Source organism: Triticum dicoccoides, chromosome 6B, assembly GCF_002162155.2.
Source record: "Triticum dicoccoides isolate Atlit2015 ecotype Zavitan chromosome 6B, WEW_v2.0, whole genome shotgun sequence".
In the NCBI taxonomy this organism is placed as follows: Eukaryota; Viridiplantae; Streptophyta; class Magnoliopsida; order Poales; family Poaceae; genus Triticum; species Triticum dicoccoides.
This window is the reverse complement of record NC_041391.1, coordinates 174,569,756-174,583,240: the sequence shown is the minus strand read 5'-3', so window position 1 is coordinate 174,583,240 and position 13,485 is coordinate 174,569,756. Positions and strand designations below refer to the sequence as shown.

At 49.3% G+C, this 13,485-nt stretch overlaps 1 protein-coding gene and 1 pseudogene across 1 annotated transcript; both read right to left on the bottom strand.

Moving 5' to 3' along the window:
- Window positions 1-1,407: 1,407 nt before the first annotated feature.
- On the bottom strand, window positions 1,408-4,069 carry LOC119325941 (receptor-like protein 2). Its single transcript, XM_037599662.1, has one exon. The coding sequence runs from the start codon at window positions 3,797-3,799 to the stop codon at window positions 1,664-1,666; it is 2,136 nt and encodes a 711-aa protein (XP_037455559.1). The 5' UTR covers window positions 3,800-4,069; the 3' UTR covers window positions 1,408-1,663.
- A 4,198-nt stretch (window positions 4,070-8,267) lies between these two features.
- LOC119325232 lies at window positions 8,268-10,752 on the bottom strand (annotated as a pseudogene).
- Window positions 10,753-13,485: the final 2,733 nt, after the last annotated feature.

Here is a 13,485-nt window from a genome sequence, read left to right as displayed (position 1 = left end):
CACCCCTCTCAGTTTTTGCAGCAACTTCCAAAGCATGTATTCTTCCATGTCACAGAACAGCTCAACACCACATCCATCACACCAAACTGCATTTCTTCTTGTATGCGCTACATTACACTGGGCGTTACAGAACAGCTCAACAGTACACTGAGCACTGCATTTCCACATGATTTACCTTTGTTCTGTGGACTGCATGCACCCATGCACCAGTATGTTAAGCTTGCTCACACAGTCTGCGAGCTGGTCTATCAATAAATCATTTACTTACTGTTACAACTGCCCCAATGTAATTAGTTAACCCATATTAAGAAAACAAATGTAACCATGTAGTAGAAGTGAACGTACATACAACAACAGCAGAGAGAGTCATAAATTGAAGGGGAGACGTGCACGTCCAACCCATCAAGATGAAATAACTATCGAGCCATCGCCCGTAATTGGCTTGAATGCTTCAATAAAACAAGGCTTTGCGCACCATCAATACCAGCAAGCTCCCCCCACTCGAATAATGACACCCAGCATGAATTAATTACTTCAGTTAACATGGTGCATCAATGAAGGCGACGCCAGCCACACCGCTGTATTGGTACGAGCATAAATTCGTGGGGGCCATTCGTATAAGCGTATAGCAGGCGTATTCACATTTGGCCAGCATTAACGCTGCAGTTTTTCCTATGGGGCGGGCGAGGCTATATTAGATGCCGATCACGACGCACTCTCGGACGCACGAGATAACGGCAGTGCGTGGCTGCATGTACACAAAATCCGCGTCCGTGAAAACTATACTTCTTTCTTTTTTAGGCATTGTAACATCCCTAAGCCCACCGAATTTGAAGCCCAAAATGAAGCCAGCCCAAACTGTTATCTGTAAGCCAACGTCGAGTCCTGCCCAACTCAGTGCGCGGCGTCCCGAGGACCGCCGCACCGCCGCACCGGCGCTCCCACAGTCCCACTTCTGGCGGCCAGAGGCCAGGCAGAAATCGAACCAGCCCCCCATCTCCCGGAGCTCTCCGGCGACCCTTTACAGCGGCTCGTGTCCCGCCTCCGTTGGTCCGAGGAGACAAGGCAGGCAGGGGATGGGAGATTCGACGAAGGCCCGGCGTCCCGTGAGCCCTTCACCGAGGTATTGTGGAAACCAAGGAGCAGCTGCTTAAATTCTTGCCACATTGACATTTCTGAATTTTCTCTCAGCGCCCGTGTTGTTTTCTTTGGATAATTGCGATCCTGGGTTGGAGTTAGATGGCAACTGCATCGAGCTTTAGGTTCCTCCCCTGCAGATTGCTAGACTGCAAATAGTTGCAGATTTGAGCGTGCTAGACTGCATATTGCTTATGTGTGCTTTGGCGATTTCGCTTATTATGTGTCCTCCTCTGGTCAATTTCCAAGAGTAACATTATCACCCTATGCATATGTATCAAAGTAAATACTGACCAAATAGTTACACATTCCACAATAATAATATGCTTACACACTGTTGACGTTGCTCACTCGCTAATCATGTTTCTGCTAAATGGAGTACAACGATGAAAATCGCTAACTCAAGATAGCAGGTTTACAAGGGATGTTGTTCTTGCTGGGGCTGGAGCCACTGACATGGTCTTGCTGAACTGGGAACCACTTGAGATCACGTAACGGTTTGGGCGATGATAACAGTTACAAGGTTTTAGCCAAAATATCTGGCTAAGACCATCTGATCATATAGGACTCCTACTGCAAAGAAAGCACCAAAGGCGATTGCAAAGATGACCTTACTGCCAATCTCTTCTCTGGAGTTGATGGACTCTGGACTTGCTTCCACTGAACCGCAATGGCTTACAATCAAAGGACCACACAATTTTGGGTTTCCATCAAAGCTAGAATCTGGAAACGTGCTAAGCTGGCCCACAGTTGGAATAGGGCCTTCGAGGTCATTATTAGAAATGTTGAATTTGGAAAGAAAGTGCAGATTATTTAGTGCGGCCGGAATTGTACCAGTAAAATGATTGCTGGACAAGTCGAGCATCTGCAGATTCGTGAGGGTGCAGATAGGTTCTGGGATCTCTCCTGTTAATTTGTTGGAGCTCAAATTAAGTGAAACGAGCGCTCTCAGTTGACCAATCTCCCCTGGGATCACACCAGTGAATTTGTTGATGGCTAGATTAAGCACTTTTGGAAAAGCACCAGGTTTGAGATATTGGATAAATGGACTGAAAAGATACACAGGCAGTTCAAAGAAGACCTTTGATGCAGTCTTGTCTGATTTTAGCATTGGCATCTCCATTAAGGCAGTTGAAATTTCACCTGTAAAGCTGTTGTTTGATATGTCTAGATACAAGAGCAAGTTCAGGCTACTGATCCATTCAGGTATTGGTCCAGTTAGCTGATTGCTTTGCAAAAATAGCACCCTCAAATTTGTGAGCTTGGATAACCAATCAGGTATTGTTCCAGACAATGAACAATCACTCATAGAAAGAACCTGAAGATTCTCAAAACCATTAATGCCGTCATCCTCTGGCATGGTCTCATGCAGGAAGTTGGACCCAATAAGAAGGGTGTTCAGGCTCCTGGATCTCCCAAGGATCTGAAGTGTTCTTGTGATATTTGTAAGGGAGAGGTTAGCGAGTGATAGAAATGAGAGGGACTTCAGATTACCTATCTTTTCTGACGGTTGGCCATGGAAATGATTGCTGGAGAGCCGTAGTGCAGTCAGCTTGCTGCACGAGTATAAGCTTTCTGGAATCTTGCCGATGAAGTTATTATGCAGGAGATCTAACTTTTTTAGATTGGGCAAGTTTGAGAAGTTGACCTTGGTAAGTTCTCCGTGAAATTGGTTGCCCTTTAAGATAATTGTTGTGAGATGTGTACAGTTGCTCAATGATGATGGAAGCTCCCCTGACATGTGGTTTTGTTCCAAATGCAGCTCCTCCAAACTCTTCAGCTCGCCTATGGCATCCGGAATATTGCCGCTGATCTTGTTGCCCCCAAGATCAAGGGTGACCAGATTTGTGAGCTTGGTGATGCCATTGAGTGCTCCTTCTAACCAATTATTAGGTAAAGAGATGTGTTCTAACGATGTAACTTTGAAGACCTCATCTGGAAGAGTTCCACTGAGGTTGTTATAGCCAGCGCTGAGCAATTTCAGCATGGAGCAATTACCGAGTCCAGGAGGAATATTTCCACTGAATTCGTTAATACTGAGTTCAAGCACAGAAAAAGATGGTGCACTGAGACAGAGTGTAGTTGGTAGCTGCCCAGTAAGACTATTGGTGCTGGCATTGAGCACGACCAGGCTATTCATCACCTCCCATGTTGTGGATGGAAACCTTCCTGCAAACAAGTTGCTTGAGATGTTCAGTACCTGCAGAGGCCGTGCAGGGGTTGAAGATGACAGCTCGCTCAGGGCTCCTGTCAGGCGGTTGAAACTGACGTCAAGGACAATGATGCTGCTGGATGACACCAATTCCAGCGGCAAGCCACCGGACAGTGAGTTGCACGACAGGTTGAGGCGCAACAAGCCTGTGAGATTTCCAAGGAACGGTGAGATAGACCCCTCGAGGCCTCGAGAAGCCAGCGAAACATCAGTGACCGTCCTATTGAGGCTGCAGGTGATCCCTTCCCAAGTGCAGCAATCGGTATCGCTCCGCCACGACTCCGCGAGGCCAAGGTTCTGCGAGAACCCAGCAAGGACCTGGAGAAGGGAGCTCTTCTCCTGCTCCGTGCAGCAGCTGGTCGGAGGGGCCAAGGATATCAGCAGCACGAGAGCCAATCCAAGAAAAGGCAAGGGAAATCTGCTCCTATTTGGGCAATGGTGTGACCGCATGGCTTTCTGAAGAAGCTAGCAAGGGAACCAATGGGCTGGTGAAGATCACGAGAGGAATGGAACAGGCAGCTCATGTCTCCGTTTTGTTTGATCCTCTTTCAGGTCGCACTCAAGAAAAGGAAAAGAAATGCGTCTAGGATTGACTCCTGTTGCCAAGGAGACTAGTAGCACAATAGTCAGCCCAAAAAAAGGTATGTGAAATCACTACCTACGTGAGCGACTAGAAATTAGCCTGTAAACCACAAGCGTAAGCTTTGGTCTGCCAGGCTGAAGTACTAGTTTCTCTTGAAGAAAGAGCAAGAGAGGAAAGGAGCAACTTGCTCTGGTCTCTCTCATTTCATCCCTTCTGGTCATCGTGATGACAAGAAAATCTGGTCAAAGATTAGCTGCTATTGCATATCCACTAATTTATTCACAAGTCTGACTTCCAAGCACAAACTGGTTTGTTAATCTTAGTCTGACCTCTTATCCTATCAGCTTTGCAATTAAACTCCATCATCGATGTCAGGGTTGACGCACGTACATGATTTAGAGAAGATGTGGATCACAACTCTCCCATAGGAGGCCATTCAGGCATTGTGGCTACTTATCAAAGGGTAAAAAAGCTATTTTATTGGCGCCAGGCCAGGAGATTGAAACTTTTCTACATGAAGTGTGCAGTTTGCCAAAGAGTCAAGGGAGAGCATTGCCACTACCCTGGTCTCCTAGATCCACTGCCATTACCTAAGTGCTGTTGATTGATGGAATGGTGTGTTGTAGCTATTGTCATATGGCCTTGCTTAGGTTGTTAATGCTGCTCAAACCTAGTTGTTCTTTTCAGCATCTGGCACCCCTTCGCTCGTATTGGCAGGATGCATACCATGCAAGCTGGCTTGGTTGCATGATTTCCCCAAGTCTTGCCCTAGCTTTCCTAATTCCATATAGTCAGTGCTGTGTCATTATTACCTAGTATTATCTGCAATACATACATAATCGGGGAACAGACCCCGCTCCCTTCCCCTCGTGTCGCTCCCGCGAGCGACCGAGGGGACACACCCGCCGCCGGCCTCTACGCCTCCTCCCCCCTCCCTCCCCTCGCCGCCGCCGGTCTGCGCCGCCGGGAAAATCCCGGTAGGTGCTGGCGGCGGCGGGGCTCGTCTCTCCCTGGCGCGGCGGAGCTTGGCGCGGGCCGGCGTCCTTGCGTGGAGGCGCGTTGCTGGACCGGGGCGGCGCGGCATCTGGGAGGCCCGGCGGCGCCCTGGGCTTCCTTGGCGGCAGGGTGGGCTCTGCTCGTGGTGTGGGAGGGCCGGCGCTGTTCTGTGGTGGCGGGGTGTGCACGTGGTGGTGGTGAGGGGCGGCCAGATCCGATCTGGGATGGAGCGTCTCCTTCGGCCGCTGTTTCGCAAGTGGCACGGGCTGTGGCGGCCCGGGCCCGCCGCCTCCGGTGGCTGCGGGCGCTGGTGGGGGTCCGATGTGGTGGTTAGGCTGGTCACCAGCGGACTCGTCCTAGCCCCCCAGCGGGGTCAGCTGGTGGTTGCGGCGGCCGGCCGTACTGGTGGTTGTGCGTGCCCGGCGTCTCTCATGCTTCGAGCTTGCTGGGCGGCGCGGGTTGGGCAGTGGCCCGGCGTGGCTGTTGTCCGGGCCGTGGGTGGCTCCACGGCGACTTGGCAGGTCGACTGCGGCGGCGGCTGGCATGTTTGAGCGTTTGTTCGTCCGTAGTAGTCTTGTGTTGGCCTTCACTTCCTCTTGTCGTCCTGAAGTTACTTCGTCGAAGGGCTGTCCTTCTCCCAGCTGCGGTCCATCGCCCGCTCGCGACCGGTGCGGCAGGACCGACCTCGTCTCGCGCACGGTGTAGCAGGACTGAACTCGTCTCGCGCACGGTGTAGCAGGACCGAACTCGTCTCGCGCACGGTCCAGCAGGACCGAGCTCGTCTCGCACATGGTGCCGCAGGACAGAGCTCGTCTCGCGCCCGGTGCTGCAGGACGGGTCGATGGAGGCCAGTTTGGCCAGCCTTTTGGGTCTCGGCGCTGGGGGCTGCCCAGGGGTGTGAAAGGCGGGACCTTTCCGCTCGTCTCTTTGGTTGGGGTAGCGGCGGATCCATGGTGAGGTGGTGTTAAGGTCTTGGATGCCGGAACGGCGGTCCTGGTGGTGGTAGCGCGGTGCTTATGGGCAGAGCCCATGGCTTGGTGCTGCCCGGTGGCCATGGCCGTGTGGACGGCGTGGTAGCTGCGGTGTGGCGTCCGGTGGCAGTGAGTGTTGGCCGGGGTGAAAACTGTTCTATCTTCAGACGGACCGGCGACGGCGAAGCTCGTTCCCTTCTTGAAGGCGTTGTCGCGGCTCTCACTGCCCGTCGTGCTGCTCCAAGGGAAACTCTGATCCTCGGATCGGGAGGTGGCGACGCTCCGGTATCGTTTCCTTCCTGAAGGCGCCGCCTTGGAGCCCACGGTTCATCATATGCGGCTTCATTTCTTCGCGGTGGCGTGTCCTCTGTTGAGCCCCCGGTTGCTCTTGTAGTGCTAGGGATGGTGTTGCTGCGATCAGCACTTATATATCCTGCCTTGGGTGTGTGCATGTGTTGTGGTGGCGTGCGTTTGTACCGGGTTGTTGTTGATCATTGCTTTATATATAAAGCAGGGCGAAAGCCTTTTTGGGTAATACATACCTAAAAAAGGATAATGTTGAAGCTATGCACACCTACCCACAACAGCGACATCATGTACTATATAGCCAGCATAGGCAAAAATCATATGGGTTTGAATTGCTTTCTTGTGTTGGTTGATATTGTTTTGATGCTCTTTCGCTTCAATTCCTTTCCAGTTGCTGTAGGCGTATCTTCCAAATGGTTTCACAGCCCCGAACGCGATGGGTTTGGTGAGCTGGGCCAAGACGCGATGGAGGAAGGTCAAAGGTGTGTGTCATGGCCAGCTCGTGCTGAAGCGCCTCCACTGAGCACGGCGCGACGAACAGGCAGATTGATGGATGAGGGTGGACGGATTGGTAGATGAAAAATCATATGCAACCTAAATATTAATTAGACCATGGATGAGTAACAACTTCAGAATGCAACTAAAGTATGCCAAATCTTCTTGAAACGCATCCAAAAATCTACCAGTTCAATAACTGATACGTGCAATGTAACAGCACTTCTCATCTTGATCACCTACGGCAACAAGATGGATGTCTTCGTACGTCCACCTCAATTGTGCAGGGCAGAGTGCAGCAGAATCCTCCAGCTAATTGGTGTATAAGCTTGCAGTGCTTTTGGGGGCGCATTGCTTCCAGGTAATTGGTGTGGTGGCATGCTTCTCAAACTTCAGGCTCGTTGCCGTGCCATGGAATGGAGCTCCAGGCTCCGGCCAACCTAATCAGCAAAGGAATAGTCCATCCTGCTTTTCCATGTAGAGAAGAGGCATTCTGACAAACACCCCAAATGCATAAACAGGACAGTGGCTGCCAAGCTCCTTGGGGCACGTGGTCACTAGCGTGATGATGATAGTGCCTGGGGCGCCATGGTCGTGTCGTGGTCCTGGGGGACTTGACCATGGGGAGCAGTACAGCAGTACGTCGCCATCCTTCGGATGAGCTCCGTGAACTGCTTGATCGCCGTGAGCACGTTCTTTTGTGCGCGCACGGCAGGCCGCGGTGGAGGGGTTGCGGGAGTAGCAGGGGTCTGCGCCTGCCGTGGCGTGGGAGAGGGCAGCCGGTCTGTGCCCAGAAAGTGTTTGTCGAAATGCAGAACAGGCCAACATTATGTAGTTACATCACCTGTGCATGGCTTTATGATTGGGCGATTTGGCAGGTCGAGGAAGATGAGATCGAAGCACGCCACACAAAGGGGATTCAGCAGCTCAAGGCCTCACCGCGGCGTGCGGCGGCTTGGCGGACCGGTGCTCCCGCCTCTGTGGGCCGGAGGAAACTAGGCAGGCAGGGGATCAAAGTCCTATGCAGGCCCGATCGATGTCCAGTGAGTCCGTTATCCGAGGTATTGTAGAAAACACGGATCAGCTGCTTAATTCATGTGACATTATAGTACTATTTCGTTGACATTTCTGTTTTCTTTCTCTTAGCGTGTGTTGTTTGCTGCAGAGAATTGCGATCCTGGGCTGGAGTTTTATGGCAACTGCATCGAGCTTTAGGTTCCTTACTGTTTTGCCCTTGATCAATCTGTTAACGCGCCGGTCTGGCTTAATCGGTTAAATCCGTCACGTTGCTCTGAAATCTCAGTGCCATGTGAGTGTGCTAGACTGCAGATTGCTTATGTCTGCTTGGCAATCTTGCTTGTCATGTGTTGTACTCTGACCAACTTCCAAGAGAAACATTCATCAGCCTATGCATATGTGTATAATTAAATACTGACCAAATAGTTAAAACATTCTACAAAATTAATATGCTTACACACTGTTGACGTTGCTCACTAACTAATCATTTTTCCTGTTACATGGAGTACACAGTGAACTCAAGATAGCAGGTTGAGCAGGGACGTCAATCTTGCTAGGGCTGGAGCTGGAGCCACTGATGACCACCGGAGATCACGTCATGGTTTGGGTGGTGGATAACAATTACAAGGTTTTTAGCCAAAATATCTGGCTAAGACCATCTGATCATATAGGATTCCTACTCCAAAGAAAGCACCAAAGGCGATCGCAAAGATGACCTTACTGCCAATTTGTTCTCTGGAGATGATGGACTCTGGCCCTGCTTCTACTGAACCGCAATGGTTTACAATCATCAGACCACACAATTTTGGGTTTCCATCAAAGCTAGAATCTGGAAATGTGCTAAGCTGGCCCGCAGTTGGAATAGAGCCTTCGAGGTCATTATTAGAAATGTTGAATTTGGAAAGGAAGTGCAGATTGTTTAGTGTGGCCGGAATTGTACTAGTGAAATGGTTGCGACAAGTCGAGCAGCTGCAGGTTCGTCAAGGTTCCGATCTGTTGTGGGATTTCTCCAGATAATTTATTGGAACTCAAATTGAGTAAAAGGAGCCCTTGTAACTGACCAATCTCCTCTGGGATCACACCAGTGAAATTATTGATGCCTAGATTGAGCACTTTTGGAAAAGCACCAGGTTTGAGGTATTCGACAAATGGACTGAAAAAATAAAGAGGCAGCTCAGAGAAGATCTTTGGTGCAGTCTTGTCTGATTTTAGCATTGGCATCTCCATTAAGGCAGTTGGAATTTCCCCCGTAAAGCTGTTGTTTGATATGTCTAGATAGAAGAGCAAGTTTAGGCTGCTGATCCAGTCAGGTATTGGTCCAGTAAGTTGATTGTTTTGCAAAAATAGCATCCCCAAGTTGGTGAGCTTTGATAACCAAGCTGGTAATGTTCCAGACAATGAACAATAATTCATAGAAAGAACCTGAAGATTCTCAAAACCACCAATGTTGTCATCCTCTGGCATGGTCTCATGAAGGAAATTGAATCCAATAAAAATGGTGGTGAGACTCCTGGAACTACCAAGGATCTGAAGTGTTCTTGTGATATTCGTAAGGGAGAGGTTAACAAGTGCTAGAAACGAGAGAGACTTCAGATTGCCTATCTTTTCTGACAATTGACCATGGAAATGATTGAAAGATAGCCGTAGTGCGGTCAGCTTGCTGCAGGAGTATATGCTTTCTGGAATTGTGCCGGTGAAGTCGTTGGAAAGAATATGTAATATTTTTAGATTGGGCAGACTTAAAAAGTTGATCTTGGTAAATTCTCCGTTAAAATGGTTTACCTTGAGGTCAAGTGTTACGAGGTTTGTGCAGTTGCTCAGCGCTGATGGAAGCTCCCCTGACATGCTGTTGTGGTCCAAGAGGAGCTCCTCCAACTTCTTCAGCTCACCTATAGATTCTGGTATATTGCCTCTGAACTCATTCTTCCCAAGATCAAGGGTGACCAGATTTGTTAGCTTGATGATGCCTTTGAGCTCTCCTTCTAACCAATTGAAAGGTAGCGAGAGGTGCTCTAATGTGGTAACCTTGAAGAGTTCATCTGGAAGTGTCCCACTGAGGTGGTTGTTGCCAGCGCTGAGCAATTTCAGCATGGAGCAATTACTGAGTCCTGGAGGAATGTTTCCACTGAATTTGTTAAAACTGAGTTCAGGCACTGCAAAAGATGGCGCGCTAACACAAGACATGGTTGGCATCTGCCCGGTAAAACTGTTGGTGCTGGCATTGAGCGCAACTAGGCTCTTCATCACCTCCCATATAGTGGATGGAAATCTTCCTGTAAACAAGTTGCTCGAGATGTTCAGTACCTGCAGAGGCCGCGCAGGGGTGGAAGATGGCAGCTCACTCAGGCCTCCTGTCAGGCGGTTAAAACTGACGTCAAGGACAAGGATGCTGCTAGACTGCAACAGTTCTAGCGGTAAGCCACCAGACAGCAAGTTGTGGGACAGGTCGAGTCGCAACAAGCTGGTGAGGTTGCCTAGAAACGGCGAAATGGACCCCTCGAGACCTTGAGAAGCTAGCACAACATCAGTGACCATTCTATTCGGGCTGCAGCTGATCCCTTCCCACCTGCAGCAGTCCGTGTTGCTCCGCCATGATGCCGTGAGACCACCATCCTGCGATAGCCCAGCAAGAAGCTGGAGAAGGGAGCTCTTCTCCTGCTCTGTGCAGGATCTGGTGGGAGAAGCCAAGAAGACCAGTAGCACAAGAGCCAAACCAAAGAAAGGTATGGGAAATCGGCTCCTGTGCGAGTGATTGAGTGACTTCATAGTTTTCTCGAGAACCTAGCTTGGAAACCAGAGGCTTAAGCTTTGGTCTCCCAAGGATGAAGTGCTAAATTATCTGATGAAGAAAGAGCAAGATAGGAAGGGAACAACCTGCTCTGGTCTCCATTTTGTTTGATCCAGTCTCTGGTTGTTAGTGATAAAAAGAAAAATTGGGTCAAGGATTAGCTGTTATTGCTTGGCTTATCTAATGTAGTTTTATGGTAAGCCTGACTTCCAAGCAGGAATTGTCGTGTTGATACCAGTTTGATGTGAAGGGGTCGTTGCTGAACAATGCATGCATTTTTTACACTTCAGCAGGTCTGATACTTGTTTTACAACTTATTGAAAACGACTTCCCCTTTCTTAATAAAAATACACCCACTAGGTGCAACTGAATCAGCAGGAAACTGAACTTCTGTGCCATGTTATCTAATTGTGCATAATAAAGAAGTGGTGTCTCTTGTTCTTTTTTTTCTTAGACTGAATAAAAAGCAAGCTCATCTCGTTCTCACCCGTAGTCAAGATTTATTTCTTTCTACAGATGTAATTTAACAAGAATCAGTCTCATTTTATTAATTTTAATCCATAATTAAGCTATTCATGCCGTGTACACTTTATTTTTTCTACGAAATACTTATCTTCTTTAGCAATGGGAAACGATTCCTGGAAGTACAAGCCAAGCCACAATTCATAGCCAACAGTTATGTACTGCGTCAACAGAACCTTTATAGGGCCAATGAGCACAGGGAAGGACCTCTTTGATTCGTGGCCTCGTGGGATTCTAGACTTGCAGGAACAGGAAAAAGTAAAACTGCAATTTCATGCCAGCTTGGATCCTGTCATTGAATGCTTGTGCCCTTAGCTATGTTTTCATGTGGGATTTCTTCCTCGTTGTTTCTGTCATTGATCAGTGTGGAGAGGTCAATTTTGCTGTTGGGAACTGTCCGAGACATTCTTTGATCGCTGTGAAACAAACCTTGTCCCAAAAGTTGTGATTCTGTGATTTTCTTTAAGTGTGGCAACTTGATATGTCAATCCATAAGTTCCGGTTTCGTGATATTTATTCTTACTAACAGGGTTATGCAAATGAAAGATACATGTTGTGTTTTTCCTGCTATTGATCTCACTATCATTAATTTGAGAATATTTCCTCCCAGTTTTAGTCAAGTAGACCGGCCCATGAGAGAAAAAAGAGGACTACCCCTGGCGCAGCGGCGGCTTGGGGTTCGGAGGGCACTACATGCGCCAGCAGAATGGTGCTAGGGAAGCAGGGTAGTTGAGCTGTTGACGTGCGCTCCTAAGGTACGTCGTGCAAAAAAACTTGCTGGGAAAAGAATAGGGCGCGTAGTCACAAGTTCGTTTTGTGGGTACTCAAAAGATTCTGTAGTAGGGGAGCGGAGGATGGTGCCCACCTCTTCATCGAGTGCAAATTAGTTAAGGTTGTATGGAGAGAGCTGGCTATGGAGAAGGAAAGAAGGGAGCTGGAAGCTATAACATCTGTGCACGCCATGATGGACTATCTGTGGGGGCTGGAGCTAAACAAGAGGCTGCAGGTGCTGACCTTCTGGTGGCTTTGGTGGAGTAACCGTAACAAGCTTAGGGAGGGAGACAAACCAGTTGACTCCATCGAACTTGCGAGACGTACGCGGGCCAATGTGCTCGAGTATCTGCAGGTTTATAACAAAGCTCCCAAAGATGTCAACGATGCCCGCTGGAGACCACCAGATGAGGAGATGCTGAAATTCAACTTTGACGGCTCCTTTGTGCCTGGAACAGAATCTGCAGGTTGGGGCGTGGTGGCAAGAACGCACCAGGGGGAGCTGGTGTGTGCTCGAGCAGGCCGACAGGACCACATAGCTGATCCGTTTGCTGCCGAGGCGTTTGCTATGACACAAGCTGTTGCTATGGCGGCGGACATGGGCGTGACTCGGGTGATTTTCGAGACTGACTCTCAGCTATTACAGGAAGCGCTGGATGTGCATAAGGTGGACTCCTCGGCTTATTCCGCAGTTATTGAGGACACTAAGTTTCATCTGAAGATGTGGTTTTCAAAATTTGTAATCTCCGTCTGTAGGCGCAATGCCAACTCTGTCGCTCACGAGCTGGCTACCTTGGGTCGCTCATGCGAACCAAATAGACTTGTAGAATGGGAGTCGGATGTACCAGCCCATGTGGCTGATTGTGTTCTGGGTGATTTACCAGAGCACCGTTAAGTTATAAAGCATTTGCTTTGCCCTCAAAAAATAAAAAAAGATTGTGATGCACTCCTCAGTATGTGCTCCACTGTTGTACCAGCTGCAGTGTCTCGTTTTAACTAACTCTGACAAGGTTTTGTGATGGATTTTTGGACGTGCTACTTCGTACACTATGACAAACTTATGGTTAGTGGTACAACTGCTACTTAACCATACATTTTATCTTGTTCATTACTTGCCGTAAACCTAAAACTTTATCTTGTTCATTACTTGCCGTAAACCTAAAATTTTATCTTGTTCATTACTTGCAGGTTTGTGAGATTGCATATTGATTCTGGGATCGGTCTTGTTAAGTCACTGAAGCTGCAATTGAATGGAAGGAGGGCTTTCAGCTGACCGATCTCCAAAGGGAACCCACCTATGAACTTATTGTTGCTTAGATCCAGCAATTTAGGGAAAGTGAGGGGTTGGCAATATTGATGTGATGGAGCTGGATAAACAGGCAGTATGAAGACCCTCGGGTTCAAATTGGCATCTATTTTCGCTGACTTTTGGGTTGGCATATCCGCCGATGCAGACTTCAAGCGGGCGCTAGGGTTTCCCCCCCTCCCCTCCCGCCGCCGCCGGCCGTTGTCCTCGCGCCCCGCCTCCGCCCCCCTTCCTCCGTCCAGGCCGCCTCGCGCCACCTCCCCGGGAGGTGGCCGGGGCGGAGCTCGCGCTCCTCACCCGCGGGTCCCCTCCTCCCCCGTTTCCCCCCGCCGCCGTCGGCGGGCGCCCCCGGCGCTGGCTCGGGTGGTGTCGGCGGCGGCG

Excerpts from the sequence above, each read along its gene's own strand:
- LOC119325941 (XM_037599662.1), bottom strand. The coding sequence starts at position 3,799 with ATGCGGTCACACCATTGCCCAAATAGGAGCAGATTTCCCTTGCCTTTT.